The following is a 26,413-nucleotide window of genomic DNA, read 5'->3' as shown; positions in this document are numbered from 1 at the left end:
GTATCACGAGAGCAGCAGCAGTGCACCAGAGGGCATTCCGTTAATATATTCAATTTCACCTCACCTGTGATGGGGAACATAGATGAAATTATAATTATTTTAGCTCTGATTCTGAATTAAACACAGATTATGCCACATGTAATTAGGGGTAATTAATTGCTGCTCTGATTAAGGGTGAATCACGGATGCACTCACTCTTGATTAATTCAAATACGTGATGCTTAATCTGGTGTATAACTACTGAAAGGGTTTTATATAATGCTGCACCAAAGATCCAGCGCTTTTGTCTGTCAGAGAAAGCCATTGATTTCTTCCATAATGACATCTCCTGTGTGTGTGTGTGTGTGTGTGTGTGTGTGTGTGTGTGTGTGTGTGTGTGTGTGTGTGTGTGTGTGTGTGTGTATGAGAGAGAGTCACATATCTGAGCTGGAAGCTGTCAATGAGCTGTGTGGAAAGCCTGTCACAGAATGAGGTGACAGTTGGATATAAGCATCGCCACGGGGAAATGTCGGGGACAAATGTGTTCCTGCTCTGGTGGATGTCACTGCTTTACCTTAGGGGCCAGGCTAATGGTTTTTCTATAAAGTAAGCAGTAAGTAGTAAGGTTTTCTGTCCATAATCTACATTTAAAAAAACACCTCAATATCTGTTGAGCTATAATCTGCCACATACTGTATCTCAAGTGTCAAAGGAGAGGCACAAGTAAGGAATGAGAGGGCAAACAGAAACACGTTAGAATTAGAATATTGGCTAGAAAAATGTGCCCCAACAAATGGATTTTGAATGATTTGCTTTTCAGTTTCAATCATGGCATTAAAAAACTGGATTTGAGTCATATCATTTGAAATAAAATGCTTTGCAATAAACTTGAAACTGAATTTCATGTTATGAAATCGAATTAATTTGCACTGAGATTTTACCTTATCCTACGCGAACATTCAGTTCCCTTAATATTTAGGGCCTGAGCCCGGAGGTCCTCCTGGGCGAAGACCCTATTATGTTTGCTTGACACACTCGTTACATATTCTGTTCTCACAATTCAAATTCAGTTCTCAAACTTAAGTTTCAGTTTACTGCAACAGACTGTCTGTGAGGCTGAGGAACTGAGCCCAGAGTCACAGAATTACTTTTCACATCTGTGACAATTCCTTTTCAATCTGTGGGGTGGATAGACATCCTCCTGAATACATCTCTCAGGATGTCCAAGGGCCAGGGGCCAACAAGTGGCTAAGTGAGACAACGTGTACAAGAACATGAAAAAGAAAGAAGCAGCGCAAACGCAGCCAGCAGGGAATGTTCCATCAATAGATAACATTTAGCCACACGTTCATATTATGCTAATTTTTTGCTAGGATTTTTGCTTTGTGGTATAAGGTTAAGTTTTCACCAAGACCACATGTTTTAACTCCCATTCTGTTTTACGTGGCCATTGTTGGGTGTTTGTTAAATAATGTCCTGCATCAACCGACATTTTTAGAATATTTTTCAACCTTTTAAGAAGAACATTCTCGGAATCAATTGCATGCTTAAAAACTCGACACACAACATTGCAAGTCATGTTAGTTGTGTCCCAAATTGCTTACTTCTGTACTAAATATGTAATATTCTGAGTGTACAAGTATTCTCACAATCAACGAAACATTTCTAGTGAGGAAGCTATTTATAGTGATGTTGAACTAACCCATGATTAGATGGTGCAGTTTGTTTTTACCCTACCGTTAGCTTTGTACCTCTAATCATTGGCTTTCAGTCAAGTGAACCCATGGTGACGCTAACTTCCACGTTAGCTTTCAAAAGTACATCATCTCAGAGACGCTGTATCAGCAACTTAAACAGAGCTATTGAGTCTTTTGAATCTTTTGAAATAAGATCATTCGATGACAGCAATGAACCAACAAGTTTCCAACCTGTTATTATTGCTCAGCAGCATTACAAAATACATTGCCAAATTAGTTACACACAGTAAGACCAACATAAAAAAAATGTATACTCCTTAGCAGCAGTACACCACCATTGTAACAGGGATATTCATGATAGTATTTAGGCTAAAACCTTCCCTGCAGCTAGCATTGCTGAACACAAATTGTATAAAGATTTCATACCAGTAAAAAAAACAGTTTCAATTGGGTGAAGAAGAGGAACTAGTCCTGTAATTGTAATCAGAACATGACTGTTTTCACATCGAATCCAAGCTTTCCTGTATGTTTGGAGGTAATAATAGGCCTTCCGAAAAGTGTTGAGCACACCACTGATTTTTTTTTTGTACAAGACCTAAATCTGAAACTGTAAAGGGGATTTCATAACCACAAGTATGCAGTACTCACAAAAAGTTCACTTTTTTCAAATACGTCTTTCCTGACCTTTATTCAAAGTGACTGAAACAAGTTCTCTGAACAAACCAGAAGGGAATGAAGCCCCAAACGCACCAGAGATAAAATGTCACTGTTATCACAAAAATGCATTTGGCTTTCCTGTGCCTGAATTCATGTTGATGTTTCACACAAGTGAGAGAGTCCTTGATGAGGCTGTGATACTGAACACTTTGTAAAAAGACCTGTGCGTCTCACATGGAGAGACAAAGATAATGACTGCACAGCCATGGGTATGAATGCACACATTGGTATTTCCTCCCTCTGGGAACACAGCCCGCAATCAAAGCCTGAAACACTGACTCATCAAGACATCTACTGTAGGCATACGGATGGAGAGAATCAGACAGAGAGGAAGAGAGGAGAGAACCAGGGCAGGAATATAACATTTCTTCAGAGCACATCTCGTTTTTTCAGCTGTTACCTTAACGAGAGTGCATTTCAAAGGGTGTAACCAGGTCTGATGCAGATGTGTTTTTCCAGCTGTGGGACTGAATAGGAACTGGGAGTTGCAGGACGACATGAGCAGCTTCTTTTACCCACTGTGGAGAGGGCGGTGGCGTGTGGAGGCCTTAGCGAGCTGCTGTTATTATTCCCCTCTGGAGCACCATCTGATGCTGATCTGCCATACAAGGCCAAAGAATGTCAAATATGAGGGGGGACAGAGAGTGCATGAAGCAGGCTCTCCTGCTTTATCTTCTCATGACACACACATTTATTTTGCATGGTTGTGAGATCCCATGGAAGCAAACACACAAAAGTGCGTGTACACAAACACGCACACACACTGAAATACTGAAGAATCAACAGTTCCCATGCATCAGGCAGTGGGAGCTGTGCTAGCTCAGCTGCTCTGGTTTACAGTAAGCAAGTAAACTCCTCTGCTTAACCACGACCTGAGCACAGATCTGTTTTCTTTTATTCCAGAATGCCTAGCTTTAGCTGCTCTGGAGGCGAATTCTTTTGCTCTCTTACCACATCATATTATCAGATCAGGAGTTGCAACAGTCAGATCTGAGAGTAAAATCCCCTGGGGTGTTTTCAAACATGTGTTCAGCTCATTTTTCACTGTGGAATGATTTGACGGGACACATCTAAACACAGACATTGTACTTGGGTAGAGACCAAAACAACTGCACCTAGACCCTTTGGAGGAAACTGGGTCTGTCCAGTCTCAAACAAATTCTTTAGCAGTTATGTGGAAATGTGTTGTGACCTCAAACTGACCCCAATACAAGACTGAGCACCTCAGCACTTAGGTCTTTAGGCCAATTTATGCGTCAGTGTTGAACTGTGGCGTCTGTATCCAGAGCTACCTTCCCCGTGTACCCTGATGTGCATTTCCACATAGACCTGATACATCAATGCATCAGCCTGTAAGTGCTTTCTGCAAGTATTAGTTAAGGCACTAACATCAAGTGTGCACTTTGAAATGCTGTGTGAAATCAACAATAACTAGCAGCTAGCCAGTGAATTCATTTAGGCGTGACCTGCAGCCTAAAACAAATGGATTAATAACGATTCATATTTCAGTAGACTTATAAGAAATTAATTTTGTTTGAGGAGATTTTGGAAGAGTTTTGGAAATTTAATTACTAGAACAGCTCGAATCTGAGTACTTAGCTGTGGCGGTAGGGTAAGTTAATGCAGAGCTTCTGCAATTATTCAAGTTCTGGTAAATTTGGATGCTCATTTGTGTGTCTGACCAGTTGCAAAAGTTGATCGCAGTGATGTTTAACTTTAAGTGAACCCGTGAGAGACAGAGTGAGAGACTGCAACTGTGTTCCTAAATTAACCCAGTTGCCCGTGTTTAGATACGGCACCTCAGTTCCGGTGTGAATGCACCTAAAAAACACAGAAATCTGATTATATATTCGAAGGTGGCCTTGGCCTCACTGAATGACGACCTCATCAACAGATGTCACGTGTAGGCGGCCAACAGTACAGATGGAGGAGCAAATGCAGAGATTCAGTGCGATGATCAACGGTATAGGAGGAGAAATGGTGCACTCGGAATTTATTATGTTTCAGTGGCAATGTTTCAGCTGCTGCCTCTTTCCACTCTCATAGCACAGAATGAAAACATCAGTTATGTAGAAAGAGACACACCTGTAGCCGATCACCAAGACAAACACCCCAGGAATTCATATATCTGCTGGATATCTGGAAATAATTAAAGAAAACTCTTGAAGATTAAATCAACAGCCAATTTTAATATTATTACATGTCTGAACATTTCAAATAGCCCTAAGAGATGAATTACAAATTTGGGGCATTTTGGTTTGCATGGAAATTAACAAGGAATGGTCCGAGTCTCTATTGCTTTAATTTCTTCTCATCTTAACATCCAGGCATTTTCGCATCCCACTGAATAACACATTTGTTTGTTTGTTTTTCGCAAAAAGACTATTGGAGAGAATTCATGTGCATGTTTATTTGCAAAAAGAGCAGAGAAATTGAAATCCAATCACATGTGGAGGCGGGTATGAGCTGATTACTTATCCTCCTGTGATTGGATCACTTCTTCTCACACATAAGGGTAGCATTATTGCGGATTTGTGTGGTTCAGCGTAAATGAACAAAATCAGCATGTAAAAGGAGGTGCGGTATTTTTCTAAGTCAGCATGCAAGAACATGACGGGGTTGCGGTGCTGGTGGAATGTTTTAGGAATCATTCTAGTTGTTTCTCACCAACAAGTTCTGTCTTTATCCCTTCTTTTATTTTGTGGCACTAATAAACATGTTTCCATGTCCTGCAGACCTAAAGGTGATGATCAAATCATTAGGAATTTCTTAATTAAATATAATTTGTGGTTACACTTGATGATGCATGTACATGATTAACATAATATGGTGAGCCATTTTTATTTTGGCACCGAGCAGCCCCACCCCACTTTCAAAAGGCGCAAACGCACTAGATCCTGTTAACTTACACACACGAACCCCCCATTCCCCCTCCCCTCTTTCTTTGAGTTAATTAGATTGCAGTCTGTTCAGTATAGAGAGAGAGAGTTTAGGGAGCTCCAGCAGGCGCCTCTTGTGGTGCTGCAATGTTAATAGTCCTGGATTAGTGAGACAATAGAGGTGGTGCTGGATCATGCTGTGAGGAGGTAGGGTTCACAGATTGGATCAGCATAGCTGCAGGGCCGAGCTCTGCAAGCACGCTTATACATGCAAACACCATGCATGGACGAACACACAAGGGATATGGGAGGCGATGCAACTGTGCAAAAATTTACATATGTACTTTTCACACATTTTCTCCACTGTGAGGGATCATAAGAACACATTCCAACCCACCCACACCCACACCAGTTCACAAACACACAAACACACACACACACACACAACTTAATTCCATTTTTTAAGACATCATCTGGGATCTGAAGCATCAAATCATCAATTTAAAGACTAACAAACTGATCCGATTTAGATTATTCAACTAGATTGTACAGTTCACAGGAAAATAGGATCTGTGTGTGAGTGCAAGTGTGTGTGTGTGAGTATGTGTGTGTGTGTGCGTGTATATGTGTGTGTGTGTGTTGTACTCACTGCATGAACTGGTAATCACAGAATGTCCTTTTCCTTTCTGACTGATGCTTTAGATCTTAGCTTCAAAATGATATATAAGGAAGCATCCAGAGGGTATTGGCTTACTGGAGGGTAGAGGTAATCAAAAAGAGAAACATGAAGATAATGATGCAGTAAATATCAACACAAGTCGGGCGTGTGTGCATGTGTGCATGCATGTATGAAGGGACTGAGTGTAGCAGAAAGATGAGAGGCTGAAGATGACAGATGGTGCGGTAGGTTGCATATTAAGATATGAACACACCCTGATCAGAGCATGTGCCAAAAGCTAATGTAAACAACACCTTCCCACACATTCCTGGTTAATATGTGTCAGCCTGCTACAATGCTGATATTGCTCTCTGGAGAACCATTTGATTGGCACACACACTTCAAAAGAGATGCAGGGGGGAAATTAAATGTCATCCAGTTAGTCAGACCTGGGTTCAAACATATTTACAAATGAGACTCAGGGGTTTATCTACACAGGTTGCCAACTGAGTTCCTGTTGGCTCACAAAAAACCTCCCATGAATCGGACAAAAATGAATGATATCTTTAAAAACAAAAAGCAATGTCAATGTTTTTAGAAGCTTGTATGCTATTGATAGGGCCGCATAATATTGTTTCCTTAAAAAAAAAGAGAAGGTAATGTTAGTAGATTATGTAACTACACACAGCCGTGCTAGCGGCTCTGTGGTGATAGGCACATTGGTGCTTTGAGCTAAACGCTGCTATCGACATGCTAACATGCAAACAATTTTGCCAACATGTCCATATAATGTCCAGCATAATCACTGTCTTGGGTAACAGGTTATCATTTTGTGAATTAGCATTATAAACAAAAAAAATGCTGCTCATGCTGAAGAGAAAGTCAGCCACTTTTTTTTTCACCGTCACTTTTGACGGTTTTGGCAGTAAATCCAAGTGTACTGTCTCTCTGGAGTCACAGCCCATACAACCCAGAACACGAATTAAAGGGTTAAACAGAGCAAACAGAGCATTTTTCCTTTCAAGTGACCTTGAAAGGCACAAACTCAAAAAGATGTTCTTTTTTCTCAGTTCACTGCTTCTACGTGACTCCAGAATGCAGGAAGAGCAAGCTACATATACTTAGCTTGAAGCTAAAGGCACCCTGTGGCCATTAAACAACAGCACAAATGCCCTTGTTTACAGCAGTGCCAAGTGCATTCAGTTCAACCAATTCACTCGCGCCCTTCCGCAGAATTCCACTGAACCAACAGTGTTGTTAAGGTTAGTTGCTTTTGGCTCAAATCAAAGTGGGTTACCAAGCTGTAAATGTGGATTATACCAATGATGGATTGAAGAATTTGGAAACAGATGTCAATGTCCAATTTTGCTGTTGTTTGCAGTAGCTAGTGATCGTTAGCTTTAAGCTTAACGTGTTTTTTCTACATACTTTTGGGGCTCGTGGTACCTATATGTGAGTAGCTGACATGCAAAATGCTTTTATTTGGAAAATATCTCTTTCCAAAAAAAGGGTCAAAATGAAAACCTGCTTATTTGCTTACCTCAAAACAAATTACAAAAAAACAAAAATTAAAAGAGACTCAATTGTTAGATTGTTTTGACACATTTCCCTGGTGGCTGGATCTCAAAGAGCGGCAGCATGTGTTTTGTGTGAGTGTATATCTCATGTTACATGACCCTGATCACATGCTGACACAAATCCATCAGTTCTACCATTAACCAGTATAAAGATGTGATCCTGAATGTAACTGCAACTCAAGAGAAAGTGAATGTGCGGCAAAATTCCTAGTTATTTATCAGTTTCCCTCAAAACCAGAAATGTTCTCTTCTCAGGGTGGAGCCAAAAATAATGATCATCCGTGAACCAATTTTCAATGATTCTTCACCACAGTAAGATATTTGTGTCTTATTAAGAGCTTTATAGCTGGATATTATCTAACATTATCTTCAGAATGAGTAACACTGACCCCACCCCATTGTCACAATGAGTCCTGTAACAGTGTATGGAACATTGACAGGTCTTCATGGCATCCCTCTGTGTGACACAAAGCTCTCACAACTCTGAGAATTTAGGCTCTCATGAAAACTGTCTTCTTTATTTCCACTATATTAAATAGAAATCAAGACAACCAAACCTGCAACATTACATTTCTTTCCCACTTAGTTGCAGTACATCATTGACTGGTGGCAAAATCAAGAGGTTACAGTTTGTTATTAGTAAAGGTCAAAGTGGATTACTGAGCATACGGCTGGATAAAAAAGATGGGGATTATACCGCAACGAACACCTTTGGACCGTTTTGCTGTTGCTAGCCGTGAATTGAACTTTTCAGTGTGAAGTCAAATTAAAGACACCTGGATATTCTAAAAAGGCTATAAACACCAAAAGGCTGTTGAGGAAATTAAGCCACTAGAAAAGTTATATGAAAGGGCATTAAAAGTCATTTAAAGCAGTGCTGCTGAATGTTTTCCTTCAAGGACAAATGTCGCTCGTGCCTGATAATCTAGCACTTAAGACACCATAAATCCAGCATGACCTTTTAATTACGACACTTTATATGCTGCATTTCATTAGTAAAATACATATGCAGTCCTGCTACAGCTGCCCAAACTGGCTGTTATGCAATCATTAGTCAGCCCAGTCAACACTATACTGTCATTTTATTTTCTTCCAGATGCTTCTGACTCTCTTCCTACAATGACGCTGATACACAGGCGGTTTAAAGCGCTTGAGGATGTTTCTTCTGGCTGTGTCTTCAGTACAGAACACTGGTACAGTGAGAGCACAATGGAGGAGGTGGTAAACAGGAGGTTGAGAAAGAGAAGAAAGAAAAGACCAGATGGGGAGACAAAGACCTTCTATTGTTAAATCCTTTTGGGAATCAAAAAACAAATAAGTCTACTTATTGGATGCGGTTCACACACTTACATACCCTTAACACTAATTTCATGAAGAGATGCAGAGAAACTGCTCCCGATTTTGTTCTATCTTTCCATTCGTATGCCCATCCCCCTTTTAGTTTCTGCAGTGAGAGCAGGCAGGCTGGTAAGGTTGGGGGCAGGGCGGCTTTCTTTGGGTCTCTGGAGCCTGCTGACAGCTGCTCAGGGAGGCCTGGGGCTGCTGTTCGCTGGCCGACGGAGCCGCGGCCACATCCTGGAAGATTCAGGGAGGGACTCATGCATACTCACGGCCATGACCGGCCACAAACTGGGGCAACCTGAAATGAAGACAGCCTTGACAAAGAACTCCTCATGTTTACTCAATCTGTCTACTTATGGTAATACTTGAGGACTCCCTCTGCGGAGGGGAAGAGTGACACACTGTTCAAAGGTTTAAAGTCCGCTGAAGGCAGCTTCCTGACAGGCCCAAACTGTGACTACATAGGTCACATGGTTTGACCGCTTGACATGGCCTGTCATGTAAATATCCAAGTGGCACCGCACCCAAATCCTTGAGCAATGTATCTAGTCTCTTCCTGGAATTGCTTGAGACACCCTCAGAGAGGCTGGTTATTAGATAGCCATTAGCTGAAATAAATTCATAACATGCATAATGCAGCTGTTGTTAATGAAAATCCTTTCAACCAGAACCACAACCGCTGACAGATATTTGACATGTTCCAATAGTTTCACCTTCAAACAAACAAAAACAAATGACAGAAAAGTGTTAAGAATCATTATTCCATTAAAAACGCAAAGAGACTGAGGCTGAGGTGATCAAACCTCAAATGATTAACCTGGATCAATATAGTGACCCAATTTAAAAAGCTTAGCCAGCAAACTGAGCTTGTCAATACAGATGACAAGAATGAGGAATGACTCCGAGGCATCAAGGACAAAGGAGGAGACAGCTCTCCCCGTGTTTGACTCTGGAGACCTGCCAATACTACCAGGCCGTTCACCCAGCAACTCCAACCCACTCCCTGACTGTCTAATGTGTGAAATTTTTGCAGGTCTCTCAGCTACGGAAGCCCATTTCAGTCAGAAAAACAAAAAAAAGACGGATGAGGATTAAATTACAAAGCCTTAGACAAGTGAAAATTTAATTTTAATCTTTAGTCGACCTTATCAGAGAGGTTAATGCAAGGTAGTAGATACTGTATAGTTTTTTGGATACTGATTCAAAAGCATTTAATTGGATGTCAGCTCTCTCAAGTTTTCACAGACTAAAAACACTCTCATAACATGTAACTATAACACAGTTTTACCAAAATGTAGTTTCACCTAATATGATTCAGTTCCTCACTTTTATGTTTCCACAAAATTCTTCCCACATCATAAAATTAAATTGCATTTACTATTTAGGTGTTTGAATTTTGTGTTGAATGAAAAAAGCGTTTTAAGTCATAATATTAAAGCAGTTTGGCCAAAGTCAAAAAAACTATTGAAATTCAAACCCTAACCCTATGAAAAACAAAAAACAGAACGTATAGTGAGAGCTGTGAGCAATAATTTTATCCCCAAAAAAATTTTTGGGGGATAAAATTATCTTACATTTAAGTGAACATACATTTTGCGGGGAATGCAAAATAATTTTCAAACACTGAGATGGTAAATTTCAATGTACAATGGCAAGATTGCTGGTAACTGGGTTAGATCCATCCATCCATCCATCCATTTTCTTCCGCTTATTCCCGTTAAGGGTCGCGGGGGGGCTGGAGCCTATCCCAGCAGCTACGGGCGAAGGGCGGGGTTCACCCTGGACAGGTCGCCAGTCCATCGCAGGGCCAAAACATAGAGACAAACAACCATTCACACTCACATTCATACCTACGGTCAATTTAGAGTATCAATTAGCCTCATCCCCATTTGCATGTCTTTGGACTGTGGGAGGAAGCCGGAGTACCAGAGAGAACCCACACAGGAACAGGGAGAACATGCAGACTCCACACAGAAAGATCCCGTGCCGGAGCCGGGACTCAAACCCAGGACCTTCTTGCTGTGAGGCCACAGTGCTGACCACTGCACCACCGTGCTGCCCAGCTGAGTTCGATATTATATCAAATGATTTTAATGCCAATTCCTTAAAACTATAACTGCCTAACTCTTTCAGTGGTTGAGTACGATACTCAGAGCAGCTGCACAGTGAGCAGCCCATTGTGCATGGATGAGCACCACACTCAGGCTTTGCTTTGTGTATTATCACCGCTTCAGAATCAGGTACACGTGTATGACAGGAAACCGGATTCCTGGAAACATGTCAGTTCTTAGGTAAGGTTTGAGGATCACTGCTGAGCCCAACTGCCTTTGAATGAAGCAGATAGGCGCTTGGTGCAGTATTTCCTCTACCAACGGCAGCCATGCTGCAGGATGTCTTGCCACTCAGATAGTCTATCATGATGGGGGAAGTGACATCAATGAATGCCTTCCCCTGAGCAAAGGAAGCTTGATGGTAGATTTTCTAGTCCATCACACGGCTGTTAAGTCTGGTGATAAATTGTGTTGCGTGCCATTCAATCCCTAAAAAAAAAAGGATTCATTTTATTCCCAAAACTTGATCAATTTGGTCATTATTTGGAAGGTCTGCAAGAGCTGCGTGATTACATTATTTACCTTTATTCAAGTTAGCAGAGGTCTAACAGGAAGTAGCCAGCTCTGCCGACAGAGCATGCTCAGTATGCTTCCTCCTGGCAGCGGGGGAATGTCGCCACATACACAAATGCAAAGAGATTAAAATCCTTGTGAACAAGCATTTTAAAATCTCGTTTTACATTGCAGTTATAATGATATTAAAGGCTTTCTATTGCCTTTTATTTGAATAGTCTTTTTGAAGTGTGAAGTGGAAACATGATGCACTGTAACTTTAATGCAGGCTGTGATGCAAAAGGCCAACCTGGCTCAAACCTTATTGATTATTCTAATTTTGGACTTTTTAAGTGTTGTGAAAGAATTAATGATTAATTAATTCTTTATTCAAGTCAAATGTTATGTGTTCAATTGGTTACAATCAGAGAAGTGGACTTCCATACTTGTCAATATTCAGCCTGCTGACCTCAGATTCAACCAAGCGCCTTCACCACACCCTCTTGAGTAAGTTTTGGAAAGTTCCGGAGGATGATTCCATTAACATCCGCATCATGTTACCCCTGACATTGGACCACCCAACGTGGCTAATCTGGGACAGCAGACATGTCGTCTGAACAATGTCAAGGCAGGTTAGTGCACTCCTCTCAGCTCTCTCTGTTCCTGCGAGCATCCTCTCACACAGAGCTCAGAAAGGCCGGGCTTCCTCCAAAGTTAATTATGGCCACAGCTTGCATGGAGGCATATCATTAGCAGTAATTGCACACAGCATCCCACCGCCATGTGCCTCCCCTTTTTGTCCCAGATTTACGCTACACTGATCCATGAAGGAGTAGCGCACTTCTCTTCATGCAGTGAATAGGAACGTGGTGGATGGAGGGGAAGGAGAGAAGGAATTGAAGGCCGCCATGTGTGGGCATGTGTTCACATCTTTCAATGGGAGGAAATGGGGAGGGGGGATGTTCAAAGAGGCTGGGGTTTAAAAAAAAAAAAAGCTGCACATATGGATTAATGCTGCCGTTCCATGTCAAAACCAGGAAATACAGGGATTACTGAGCGTGTTTGTTGTGTAAGCATTTGTGTGGATATACATGTACTGTATGTGTTGTCATATCAACAGGCTGGCAGGTGTTCTCTCTTGCTTGGTTGACAAACTGGTTGGTACACACTGAATCGGGAACCAAAGATTTTTGAACAACAATCTATTCCAAGCAGGCAGAATAGAGAGACCACTATCACTTTCCACCTGTGTGCAAATTGACCACTGCAACAATGTAGCATCAGTACATCAGTTCCTATACCACAGATCCTAATTAGTCTGAAAGCAGTGGCGCAACACTTTTGGAAATAGGCACATATTCTATTGTTACATAAGAAAATGGCTACTACGTTTGATTATATACAGCTACAGCCAGCAGTCAATTAATTTACAGCACAAAAGGAGTGGATATAGGGAAGAGCTAGTCTGTTACTGCTACTGCTTTGAGTGTTTTGATGCAAATTAATGAATAAAAGCAAATAGCATCTCAGCGTGTCAGATAACAATGGAAAGTGTGCCAAAGAGCTCTTGGGGGAATAAACAGGAGCAACCTTTTTTTCTTTCTGCAAGTCGAGTTCATTTCATCACAAAAGTTTGAAAGATGTCTCCTTCGCTTTTAGTGCTCGCCTGCTTGTAGGTCTTCCAGCAAGCTTCTTCTTCTTTTTTTTTTTCTAAAAAGAAACATATTCAGTGTGTGACACTGCAGCCAAGTTCAGCACACTTGTCTGCACGATCAGTGTGTTCTGACCCAAACAGCCTTGGAGGGCGAAAGGAACAGAATCAGCGCAAAGGAGTCAAACCAACAAGGACTCGACAAATGTAATAAATGCAGAGGCACAAACAGAGGGCTTTATTCACAGCCATAAATTAGGGGAGTGACACTGACCAGACTTTCAACTGTGATATGAAGCGCTTCTTCCACAGCGAGCTAAAGTATCACCTCTCTCATTGTGTGAGGCCCTTCCTCGCCTTTTATGTGGCTAAATTGAGAAATATCTTCCTTTTTCCAGTTTTAGATGGATTTCTTCCACAACAATGAGGCACTTTGACACGGAGGAAGGAAGGCAGACCAGCAGCTTTTCACCGAAGCCTTCAAGAGAAAATCATAACAAACACACCAAATGTGATCATGTGAAACATAGCCACGTTGATTTCCTACCAGGCTCTCGGTCAAGACTACATTACTGCACCTTTTTATAAAGTTGTATTCATGTACTTCATTTTAAACAATTTTCAAGGTATATTTTCCAGTTTTCTCAGCACGTAATGGATGTGGTGGAATTTTTTTTTTTCCAAAAATGCTAATTTTTAAATGCCAATGCCTTACTACTAAATCAGGGCATTAATATTTCTTTGGTGTCCTCTGAGGTCTTGGTGTCTTAAAGTGGTATTGGTTAAATTTTTTTTTTTTAAATGGAGGGATTTCTGATATAAGAACTTGAAAATTCAAAGCTGCATTTAAAGTAAATGTTCAAGTTCAAAACAAACTTGTTTAAGCGGCACCACTGAGAGGAAAATATAATTTTAAAACTAAATTTTTTGATGCAGGTATATACAAACACTATCTTTCAACTGCAACCTTATACACTGTAGCTGTAGCGCAAACACTCCCCTTTGTGTGGGATGAGTCATCAAACATTGGATTTTGTAAATTTCTTTTTACAAGATGATAAAAGTCAAATTTTGGGGCGTAAAAAAAAACCCCAGATTTTTTTTTAACCTTTGTTTGAACCGAATTAAACATAAAATGAACTATGAACACAGAGACACAGGATTACACTGGGAAAATGTATTTTTCAGTTAGTGGGACCTTCACACACCACTAAGCTACTATTCATGGCTTCACATTAACTTACATGTAGAATGAAATCCGTGTACAACTTCCTGTAGCTGTGCCTCCTCTCACAGATGTGTGCAGTCATAACCGGCGTCCCTGATAACATTTTTTTTTTATGAGGGTTTATGAATTGTAAATGGTTCTTACGTTAGGTGAGAACAGAGAGGGGCAAAGTTAGCGCCACCACAGTCTTAGGAGTGTTACCCTGAGTAAGAGCAGGAACTGGACGACAGAAAACGTGACTGAAATAAGAGGGCAAGTGTTGCAGTAACATAGTGATGTGGGCCAAAGGGTTGAGTCTGCTTACTTCTGAGAGCTTTCAAAGGTTAAAGCAACAGCTTTCCATTTTAGGACAAAAATACTTTTGTAAAAAATGTGTTCTAATCTGAAAAGGCAGTGTTTACAAGTACTTTAAAGGGATAGTTTTTGTTTCTTAAAACAAGAAGGGCTTGTGTGAAGTAGTCAACCACAGCAGGGATTTTACCTTCATTGGGGTCAGCGCCTCTTTCATGCAGTGAAGCTGACAGCAGCAGCAGCACTGATGTGGGCAGGGTCCTGGAAAAAAAACATGCTTTATCCACCAAATAAACATCCGCCTGCAAAATTCTGTTTACTCGTACGCGCTAGATTTAGATGAGTTTCACAGCTTTATTTTCACTAACAGACAGCCTTTTCTCTCCTTGCCCTGTATTACTTCCCAACAGCTGATTTAGTAGTGATCAGTAGAGATTTATGTATATGTACAGGTTTACAGCTGGTTGTGTACTTGAGGTTTTATTCTGTTGTACTGTTGCATGTATATAGTGGTATATCTGTGTCTAGGAAGCTACTTGCTGCATATACTGAGTATCCAGTGTCTTGGATGACGTATGACCGTTAATGGCAGCAGGGAGGGGTCAGCTGGTCTAGACTTACTGTCCATAACACACCAACAGTTTATATACATGCTAACACTGGCACTTTGACTGTACAGCGAATAAAGTCTTTGTAGAATGCAGCAACATTGCGCTGCATTTTAAAACCGGTAATTTTTTTTGGATCATTTATAACTTTTTCATAAGTACATCATATATTTGTGTACATTTTTTAACTTCTACAATTTAGTTATCTTAATGTCACGAGATACAACTTGTTCAAAAACAAAAAAAATATCTAAAATGGAGTGAACAAGTAATATCTCATGGCCAAAAAACAAATTTATATTTTTTGATCTTCCTTTAACAACTCTTTCCTAACATTAATAGAACCACTGACACACACATCAGGGACAGCAACACATCTGATCATGCTAAATGACCCACCATAGCACAAGTATTGCTTGTATATTTTATTTTATGTACAGTACATGTAAAAAAGAAAACAAAAAAAGTAGCCAATAACATTGACTAATGTGGGCAACAGTAGATAGCCATGTTGCTCATATACGGGAAAATCCTGATGACCATTTCCCCTGACAGGTATACGTACTCTTCCATGTGTAAGGCTGCCTGGAAAACTAGCCGGGCCTGACACCTGTCAAAGTTCAGGTGATCACAATGGGAGAAGTGTGTCACCCGCTCCTTTAATAAACACCTCTCTCACTGCGCCAGTTTTCCAACTTGATCAGAACAAATCCGATCAAGCGGAAAGGAGACGGGCTGGCTGGCTGGCTGAGTGTGCAATCTTCGGAACCTTTTTTTTTTTTCCTTTTCTTTTTTTGATACTGCCAGCTCTGCGTTTGACAGCAGCAGTCTCTGCCTTCACCATCCCCCTATTCCAACAGTGCTGCTTTTAATACAAAGGTCACTAAAGGTCAGTGTAGCAGTTTGTTCTGCCAGATGACTCGGTAACTGCGGGCTCTGACTAGTAGTGAGCTTTTCTTTAGCACACTCAGCAGTTGAATTCACAGTATTCTTACAGCATGTTTATTTTCTTTCTCCCAAAGTCTCTCCTAAAGCTTTAACTGATAATGCATAGGGGGCGTTGACGCATTTCTTCACCCATGTTTCTCCAGTGGAAATGTCACGTGGTTTTTGTAATGTGTGTGTGTATGTGTGCGTGCGTATGTGTGTGTGTGTGCGCGTATGGTAGATGAACAGAGAGAGAAACACACCCAAGTCAAATGCGAGAATACAGTGTACACAACCATCCCTAACAGGTGTCTGGTGTCCCAAAACTTGCACAATAGAGTAAAATAAAAAGTTTCTTTTGTATCTCCAAGGCTATGGATAGTCAACCACAAAGATTTCTGAACTCCCCTGCCGCCTATCGGGGCTGTATCTCGCAATAGTGTTTCAGACAGTGAGCTTACAGCAGGCCACCGAGGTACAGATAAAGTGCTTTTTCTTAATGCGACGCTTTAAATAATTTAAGTGATGTAAAAACGGTTCTCAGGAAACATAAGAGTTGGGGGGAAGTTTGCTGACATGACACCACTTGAAGTTAAAAAAAAAATGAAATGAAATGGAGGCGAGACACACAACTCGATTCTGGAGAGTTCAGTATAAATACATCCACGAATCCAACTAATGTCGCAGAAAACTACGAGGATGGAACACTGTGATCGATAGAAGAGTTAACAGTCATTACTGTCTCTGGATGGAGCCGTTCACATTTTCAGACGTACAAGAATTCAGGATAAGACTTTTTAAACTGCAGGTCCTTGCAGGAAAGGCTGGGGCTGGGGCTGGGGCTGGGGCTGGGGCTGGGGCTGGGGCTGGGGCTGGGGCTGGGCGGAGTCGAACCTCGCCGCCGATGTGATAATGACAGCAGCAGACTGGAAGGGTTTTGCAAGATTGTAGTAGAAAGGTTGACTTTAAACCATAACGGATAATAAATACATTCCGGTTCTTGTAGTGTCCTTATTCGGCTCTATTGAAATATAATAAAATCTAGGAAAAAAAAAGAAAGAAAGAAAAGAAGGAATTGTTCAGTTCATAATAGACCACAAGATGCCTGGCCTTGTTTTTGCTCCCTTGTCCAGTCTTAACAACGCTCCACCTTGGCGGCCATTTTCCCCCTGCCTCGGGAAAAAGAAAAAAGGGAAAAAAAAAAGAAAAAGGAAAAAAAAAAAAAAAACGGCATATAAATAGTAGCCGTGGCAACCGCACGTACTCCCTCCTGGGTCTTGATGACAGAGTCTGAGAATTCAGAGAAACCTCGGAGACCTCCCTTCAGTCCTCAGCCTCTACAGAAGAAAAGAGAGAGGAAACAGAGCAAAAAGAGTAAAGACAATGAGCAAACACAGCAGTCATGTGCTGCTTCTCTACATATGCTAGAGCTTGATTAGCTCATTTCAAGCCTCTGTAGCTAATGGCAGAAAAACACGTCTCTATGCGCTCCAAATACAGGCTCTTCTTAACCTCCTACTGTGTACATTCTTAACTACCACCAACCTCTTCTTGGCTACCGGGCTCATACCAGAGTAAACAGTTGTTGGAGGCAGCCTGTCTGTCCCTCCTATCACTCAAAGACAATATTTAACCTTCGAGTGTGTGTTGAGGACATGCTGCTTGACTGCACAGGGCCGAAGTGCTGAGAAACCAAGGGAACAAGCCCGGAGCTACAAAGCTGCTACAGTGTAACAATAGGCTTCAAACCTTGTTTTATGCAGTATGAACTGCTTTCATTATGTTAAAGCAGAGTCGTTGGTTTGTTTGTTGGGCTTCAATTTTTCTGAAAATAGCTGTTTGAACAAGCCATTACTGTTGACAGTCAGAACACCCGGCACCTTCTTTTGAGCTGTGTTTGTTTGTTGGGCTGTGTTGAGCTCCCTGCTAAAGCTGCTTCACTACTAAAAATAAGTCAAATGTACGTGCCATGATTACCTTTGCTAGTGCTGATGAAAACAAAATGACCCTTCAGAAGAGGTGGCGTTAGTCAGCATGCTTGTGAACACTTGAGGTTTAGACCTGGCTTTAACAAGAGCCCTGAGTAATCCCACCACAAGGACAAGTCAAGGCAGAGTCAGAAAAACAAAACAAAACATCAGCCCTCATTAATCAAACAAATGCAAGACAGAAAACGCAAATCTTTGCATTTATCAATATGGACGTTAGCAGAGGCTACGATCAAATGTGGCGGAAAGTCTGAGACCATATACGTACATTTTCAACTCAGCTTGACCGGGCGGTTCAGCACGGTAGATCTAGCAGTCAGAGGATTGTTCTGAAAGCCTTCTGATAGTCATCTATGACCATGAAGCAACCCATTCATTAAAAAATAGGCATCTCCCATTGCAGGAGGGTGGCCTCATCCCCTCGCTGAGTACTTATACATCACTTTACAGTAATATAACATAACTAATATATAATAAACTCTGCAACAGAGCAGGAGCGCAGGTTCAACAGTGCCAGTCGACACACAGTTGATGCTTGAGTGCAGTGTCAGGCTGACTGTTCCGATGCTAAATGTCCACCATGGTTCCTACGCTCAGATGCGCGCTGCTTTCTGTGCTCGATAACTAAACAAGGGCCATCGAGATCTGATCACTGAAACCTCAATCAGAGGTGGTCTGGGCCACATCCTTATAGTCCTACGGACAAAAATGCATCCTTGGCCATTTTGAAGAACCGCCTCACAAGCAGAAATATGCACTGATCCACAAACTGCAGCTGACAATTCCATTTTTGCACCAAACCGCTCGAGTGGCGACGTTAGTCAGGAACATGTTGAGGAACTCTTTTCTGCTTCTAATTGCTAAGTGATGATTACAAGAAAGGTGTTGCTCACTCTGTCCTTAAAAGTCAATGTAACTCACCCATGAGCTGAACTCTCTTTAGCCCCTTTTACAGACTCTGCAAGAGACATGAAACTGATTCTGCCATTATGATGTTTCACACAAAACCAAAGATCAGCGTGATTTCAACACTGCACTTGAATTTATAAAGCTATGTGGTGTTCCACAACAGGCAGCGTGTAAACTCCACAGCGACAGTGGTTTTGATTCAGCTGTTCTGACGTTGCCTTATACATGTTGATTCACAGCAGTTACTACTTCCACTGGCGGTTTCAGAGGCACCATGGTCGGTCTTCCCATTCCGTCTGTGTGCTTTCATACAGACAGCAGGGTGTAACAACGGCGTGATATTCCTGCCTTGTATAAAAGGGTTTCTGTCTCGCTCCCTCTCTGCAATCGACGTAAAAGAAATTACAAACCAGACAGCCCATTCACAACATGACAGTAATTCCTTCATTTAAATTAAAATGTCAGCGTTTGGAGTGAATGGATGTGTTGGTCGACACAATCCACAGCAAAACCCCTCCAAAAAAAAAAAACATGAAATGGACACTTTGCCATCTCTGTGTGATCTGAACAGCATTGTCATTAGTGCGTGTCGTAAATGCAAATGTCCATCAAGGCATGATGGTATTATGTTATGTATCACGTTGGAACTGTCATGCGTGAAGTGTTTGAACAGGTTGGCGTATCTGTCAGCAGCCTGCTTTGCCAAGTTTAAGTTAGGTATAAAAACAACCTTTGCAGACCAGTTCGGTGGCATCTGAGGGCTCACCCTGACTGTTAGCTTTGAAGGGGATTGAATAGCATTATGTCACTTCGTACATCTCCTTTGTAAAAATGTATGTACAGAACGGAAAGAAGCTGGACATTTTTGCGATCATGAAAGCTACAGAGGGAGACAGTGAAAGCAGAGCTCTGCACACGTAAACACAAACTCCGCCTCGCTGTCACACGACCCGAAAATAAAGCTCCTATTACAGGTGAGGCTGATGTCGGTTTCAATGTCAAATTTTGTGAGTCAAGAGACTGTCTTGCAAAAGGGAATCACTGCGCAGTACCATTTTCAGACCATTCCTACTTCTAACACTTATACAGGCCTGGAAAATAAAGTACAATGCATTAGAATACTACAGGGTAAAACTAAATGGCTTAATTTCAATGAGCGTTAGTATCGCCTATGGGTGGCTATATCTAGTGGCTCATTTTCTCAAATGGCTAGCTGAAGAAACCAATTGTCACTGTTACAAAAAAATAATACAAATCCAGACTGAATTTGAATGTAAGTTGATTTGAAAAAGATGAATAATTACGAACATAAACAATAATTAACCCAAATCAAGTATTATTTTAATAGAACCCTATTTCTCGTAAATGTTATATTAGTCATTCTTTATCTATGCAACTGCAGCAATGGTATATTTATCAAACGATACTGATGTAAAGTTTTTATCTTTTATTTCTTAGAGGGGTATTCAGATTTATTGAAGGTCAACATGACTTCCCCTGCAGCGGGCTGTGATGGTCAGCACTCTACAGCTGACAAAAAAACAACACATTTTACCTACCAAGTAAACTTCGAACTAAAAGCAAATATCAACACTCATTCACAATTATGCTTTACACACACACTTTTTTTTTGTTGCTTTACTTGTGCTTTCAGATGAAGATTTCTTTGTCTGATCAGCTATTTGACCCGATTCTTAGACGTACTACAATCAAGTGCTACGGTACCATACAGCCTGAAGAATAAGCTGTCCTTCCAGGAAAATTAAAGTGGAAAAAATGCTTACAAATACAGCACAAACACATCCTGCTGAGCATGAGCAGTGCTGCTGCTCTCTGCACCAAAGCTGTACTGACCCACATCAACTGAAGGTAACCTCCTATGGGTGACTACCTCACACAAACCCACTTCACTTATTCAAAAATATCCATTCAACAATAGAGCTGACCCAAATTTTTGTCAATGCATTTCAACTTGGACACTCACATGCTCCTGAAAAAGTACAGCTGTGGCCTCTTGAGCTGGCATGGAAAAATTTGAACTGTTACAGTTTAGTCCATTTTCATGTCAACTCATACTTCCCTGTATTCAAAATACTCATCAATTTTGTTATTCTAAACAAATCAAATGAAGGAGAAGGCTTCCTCCCATGAAAACCATATTGTGACAGTCACATTTATTCAGAAACTCTCTCTTAACAGTCCTCACAGTTCATGGCCCACAACTTGATATGATGCTTCATTTTAAAAGCCGGGGGGGATGGGAACCCCTGATTTGGGATATGCAGTAGCATCAGCAAATACTTAGACAGCTGACAGCTGCCTCTTTTTTCTCCCTAGCAATGCACTCATATTGTGTAATATGTTAGTACAGTTTGTCTTTCAGGTGATGGAACAAAATGTTTTATATCTATGTGTGATTTGTTGCTGCACTGGAAAAACTTAAGTCTTGTGACATATATTTGTCTCATTTCCAGTGGAGACAAAAACTCTCGTTATACTTGACAGAATCACTTTACAAGTAGCATTCTCAGTAAGATAAAGACCCTGGTGTTAAAAATAATATAATGTTGTTCAGGTGAGGAGGAATTCTGTCTTTAATGAGATTGTTTTTCAAATTAGACGGATTTGCCTGCCACAACTTTTGATTTTTGCAGTGTGCAAGTGGTGAGATGTGGAATTAATAAATCCAAAAACACCAACATTACTAAGAAATTTATCATGAAACAAGCACAGGGACACATTTATCTAATTATACCAGTTAAAATGTATGATGTAATTTAACTCAAGAACTAACCTACGTGTCGCTGTGGGACAGCAGTGATGTAATCTCAGGACTCATGTGGCCCACGGCCTTGGCTGCCTCCAGGATGGCTCTCCGGTACATCCCTTTCTTTTTACGGTTGAAACGAGACCTGAAGAGCTCTCTGAAGGGTGAAAGTTTGGCAACCGAGAGCTGGGAGGTGGTAGGTGAACCAAACCATGCCACCTTTGCCTGGGGCCACTGGGCCTCGCAAGTGGCAGTCTCCTCTTTGCGGGTGCCGCTGATGCTGAGGACACGTGCAGGCCACCAGGGAAAGCCGTGGATCTTCCCCCACACAATGTCACCCACCGCCACTGCGTGACCCTCTTCTGTTACACATTTTGTCATGCTGCGTGTGTGCAGCCGCACCGTGAGTGGTGGAACTGTCTTGCAATCCTCTCGTGAAGACACAGAAGATGATGTTACAGAGAGGTCTTCTCCCGGTGCTAGATCGCACAGCTCTGGTGAGGTGCCATCAGAGCTGAAGGACTTGGACTCATCTAAGCTGTCGCTGCTGCACACTGACAAACTAGAAGAATCAGCTTTACGCTTACGAAAGTTGATGAGAAGGGTAAGGTCATTGTGGCCACGCTCCCCTTCCTCTCCTGAACTGCCTGACCACAACTCTAGAGAGTTCTTGCCCTCTCCTGAGTCTTCAGAGTGGGGGAGACAGGGGCCAGGTGCCCTAGGACTTCGTCTCCTGGTACCTCCTACAAGTTCTGCCTCATACTCTACAACACCCTCATCACGGTCCCTTTGAGGGTGTCTCAAACGGATCTTTGGAGAAGGCAAATCCTGACTCACGGTTGTGAAAGGTCTGGTCAGTTTGAGTTTGGGAATGGACACGGTGAGGCCTGACCTTGTGGCATCTAGAATGTGCCGTTGCTCCTTGGCAGAATCAGAGGGCGTCTTACCATTCTCTCCCAAACCATTCTGCACCAGCTGTTTGGGGCAGAACGGTTTCACGGAACCGTGAACTCGTGAGGGGATCTTCATGACCTCCCCCTTGCCCTGTGGAGTGCTGTAGGAGATCTTTATGACAGGACTGTGGGGGATAACATCACCTCCAGGGAACTTCTCCCCTTCAACTTCCCCCCTTTTGTCCTTCCTGAGGCGCTTGCTGTCAAAGCTGGTGCCGTTTTCCCGTCTCTTAGTGTCCTTGGATGAAACTACATCATCTTTTCTCAACAGCTTAGTGGGCGTATCCTTGTCCTCTCCGTCATCATCGCTCTGTAGTGTATTCTCTTTCCTAGAGGTCTTGGTGTTGCTCATGCCATCTTTGCTATCTTCATCACTATTCAGTGTGTTTTTGCACTTTTCACACAGTACCTGCCGTGGCCGCAGACGTATAGTACTGATGGTCATGCGTCCAGGCTCTCGTGTCCGCCTCTTCTTTCTTTTGATTGGTCGTGGAGGGGGCTGTGGTACCCATTGGCTATAGCTGTGGCGCACCCATAAGGGCTGGGGAAAAGGGGCTCCTTCAAAATAAGGAGGAAAAGGAGTCGGCCCAGCTGGTACTGTTGTAGGTAGGGGACAAGGAAGAGGTGCAGTAAGTATACTGCTTTCAGGGAGAGTGTTTTCGTCCTTTGGTCTGTGTGAAGCCTGGCTAGAAGATTTGGAAACCGGCTCCTCACTTGGAACTTCAGGGATTTCACAATTTGATTTAGATACCGGAAAGTCCCCGGGTTTTGTTGTGAAATCTGGCAGACAGAACAGCCCAGTCCTGACAGAAGAGAAAGGAGAAACAGTTCATTAATTAAGAGCGTATCTCACTTAACTTTAGCTCTCGATGGATGATCATGAAAAGATTTAAAAACATTGTTGTAACAGAAACAAGCATTGCTTTAATGTTTTTGTTAGGCAATTTCCTCAAGAAGACCTGAACTGTACTGTCTTACGTGTACTTCACCATATCAGATGACTTAAAGCAAGTGGGACAGCACAAATCTAATTCATTGCTTTTGAAATCAGGCCAAAAGAGATAAAAAAGGCACACAGAACTGGTGAAAGCCTTTTCCATAAGGGGCAGACAACAGAATCTAAGTAGGGAAACCTATTATACCATTTGTTTTACTTTGACTGGACAAACTGACTCTGTCACCTGTACGCTGAAAATTCTTTACATGTGGGGGTTGGGGGCTGTTGTGCAAGCAGGCAGGCAGTAACTTCTCCTGCTGCCTTGGGCCACACAAAAAAAGGGAGCAAGTAACATCACTAGCTCCCTTTGAGTGATTTTCTGTGATCTTTTCATACAGTCCTCCCCAAAGAAGGCCCGACCGAGAAGTCTTAAGGTGGCTGGCAGGCAATAGTGATACGGCTGTGCCGCTTTAGTCCCTAGACAGCAGACAAAGAGCCTACAGGATGCCCAGGACACCCCCCCCCCCCGCACCCAACATCTGACTGAACAAAAACAATCCCATGTATCACTTGGGATTCACAAACATAGGGAAAGAGCCACGAGATTTCAATTTGTGTTTGCATTTGTGTCTAATTGGGGCTTGTGTGTGGTGAGATTATTAATTAGTGCACATTCAGGGAACCCATCTCCCTCCCCAGGAGAAGTGGCAGGCTCCTCAGAATGACAGTCTCTAGGTGAAGCCTCTCACCTTCGTAAATGTGCCCCTAAAGAACCTGTATATTCGCCTTCGCAGTGACTGACACTGCTCAAACTGTGCTGCCTGAGAAAGGGAACAGGCAGCGCTATTTAAGCACAGTACAAGGACGAAGCATAAGATAAGTCATGATTCAATGCCCTGTTGCCATTTCATGAAGTGGATAGTGCAGATACATGCAGAGATAAGCCTGAACTTCGTTGAAAGTAAATATGGGTGAAACAATAACAGGAAATGCATTTCCATGAACTGAAAAGGAAGAAGAAGACAAAATCTGTCAGAGACAAGGCCTTAAGTACAGACCTATTTAAGCTATTCAAAGACCTGCCCTTTCCCATTTGAGTGGTTTATTTTCAGGACAACTTGAACTCTCACATGAAAAACCATCTACGCATACTAAGGGGGCAAAGCTGGTCTGATTCTGATTCTGCTCAGCTATAAATAGACTAAAGCCGAGGGTTTTTGAGGTGCACAATACCAACAACATAAGGTTCACACATGTGACACACTCCTAGATGGGCAGAGAAGACATGACACAGTTGCATGCCAGTTTCACTGATATGGCCTTTACATTTCGGCAGGACTAAGCTTGCTTGTTCACTGTCAAAGATGGCCTTTTTTTTTTTAAATCAATTAGAAACTCAATTGTTTCACTACAAAACAAGGATGAGAACCTGAACTAAATAAAAGCATTTCAGTTGAGACTGTCAACCTGAACTAAATAAAAGCATTTCAGTTGAGACTGTCATACAACACTTGAATCATTTCATGGCCATTTTCCATTGTTTTTTAAGATTAAAAACAGCCATAATAAGAAGGGCTACTTGTCAGTGAGGCTACTGTGATACAGTTTTATTCAGTGAAGCATCACTACCCAGAACCAGAACTCATGGAAACACAATCTATGTGGATAAAAATCACATAACCATAACAGAATGCCCCAAAGTCAAGGCCCACCATTTCACTGAAAACGTTACAACTGCTGTGTTTGATTAAGCTAACAATAAGCTATACATGAACCCAGTGACATTAACTATTGCTCCAGAAAAGTCATTATAATTCTCATCAAATGGAGCAGCTATTTTCACTTAAATAATTTGTCGAGGGTAAAATGACACATTTAACTCCATTATTATAAGCTAACGTTAAATCGAAGCCATTAGCTAGAAAGCTAGCAACATAGCTCCCCTGTCAGCTACAATAACCTACATGTCTTTTGTATAGAGGCCCAGTTAGCTAAATTAGCTATCTAGCTAACGTTGAGTGGTTAGCCTCCACGGGAGATTAGCCGCTAGCTGTGTCAAGCAAATTCATTTTAGACATTAACGTACAAAAGTGTGAAGTAACACTCACTTTTTGTTGCAGTCAAGTAATATCCCCGTGTAACTCCTTTCTCGATAGGTCAGCGTCACCACCAGTGTATCGTTAACTATTTGATCGATTGTGACAGGTACCCGAGAGCCGGCCAGCAGCTCCTCGGCCGCAGCCTCCATGTTTCCCGTGGTGGAGTATCCGGCTCGGCGGTGCTTGATCCCGGCCAAGGGAGCCACGGTCGCGTCGGCCAAAGATCCGTCTCCCCTTCGCTATTGAAGCAGGAGGCTACAGCAGGGCATAAAATGACGCCATCACCCCTACCAAGTCAATTACAACAGTACTGCCACCGCTGACATCACGCTCCCTGTGCTAGAGAAGCAAAAATCTCCCAAGACAAGGCCTACCCTTTCCCTGTCTCACTTGGTCTGGTTTGATGCCATTCATTATTCCCGACTTTTATCTCAGGAATTACCCCGGCAAGAGCCTAATGGCGGCGTGTAGTAAAAGAACACAACCTCCACGCTAGAATACAGCGAAATATGGAAACATTCTACAACATGTTGCAAGACATATAGTGCTGAATTTTACATGCATCAGAGAAATAGTAGTTATTTAAGTCACATTTAATTTAATG

General features: G+C 41.9%; 1 protein-coding gene across 5 annotated transcripts; it reads right to left on the bottom strand.

Annotated features, from left to right (window-relative positions):
* Window positions 1-13,336: 13,336 nt before the first annotated feature.
* On the bottom strand, window positions 13,337-26,313 carry pwwp2b (PWWP domain containing 2B). 5 transcript variants are annotated; one of them, XR_015109535.1, is made up of 5 exons: window positions 25,819-26,313; window positions 21,852-23,576; window positions 16,933-17,493; window positions 14,812-14,882; window positions 13,337-13,580 (listed from the first exon to the last, which is right to left on the bottom strand). XR_015109535.1 is itself a non-coding variant. In XM_086180945.1 (3 exons), the coding sequence occupies exons 1-3, from the start codon at window positions 25,956-25,958 to the stop codon at window positions 17,487-17,489; spliced, it is 1,872 nt and encodes a 623-aa protein (XP_086037071.1). In that variant the 5' UTR covers window positions 25,959-26,313; the 3' UTR covers window positions 14,913-17,486. The 5 variants fall into 5 exon arrangements, 2 of the variants coding, with proteins under 2 accessions (XP_086037071.1, XP_086037072.1); XR_015109536.1 differs by having other exon boundaries at window positions 13,339-13,580; window positions 17,421-17,493; window positions 21,848-23,576; XR_015109537.1 differs by lacking the exon at window positions 16,933-17,493 and having other exon boundaries at window positions 13,340-13,580; window positions 21,848-23,576.
* Between the last annotated feature and the right edge of the window lie 100 nt (window positions 26,314-26,413).

This window comes from Aulostomus chinensis, chromosome 16 (assembly GCF_037954235.1).
Source record: "Aulostomus chinensis isolate RoL2024-O1b breed Wild chromosome 16, RoL_Achi_v1.0, whole genome shotgun sequence".
NCBI classification, from domain to species: domain Eukaryota; kingdom Metazoa; phylum Chordata; class Actinopteri; order Syngnathiformes; family Aulostomidae; genus Aulostomus; species Aulostomus chinensis.
The sequence above is the reverse complement of the archived record's forward strand: the minus strand, read 5'-3'. Positions and strand labels throughout refer to the sequence as shown.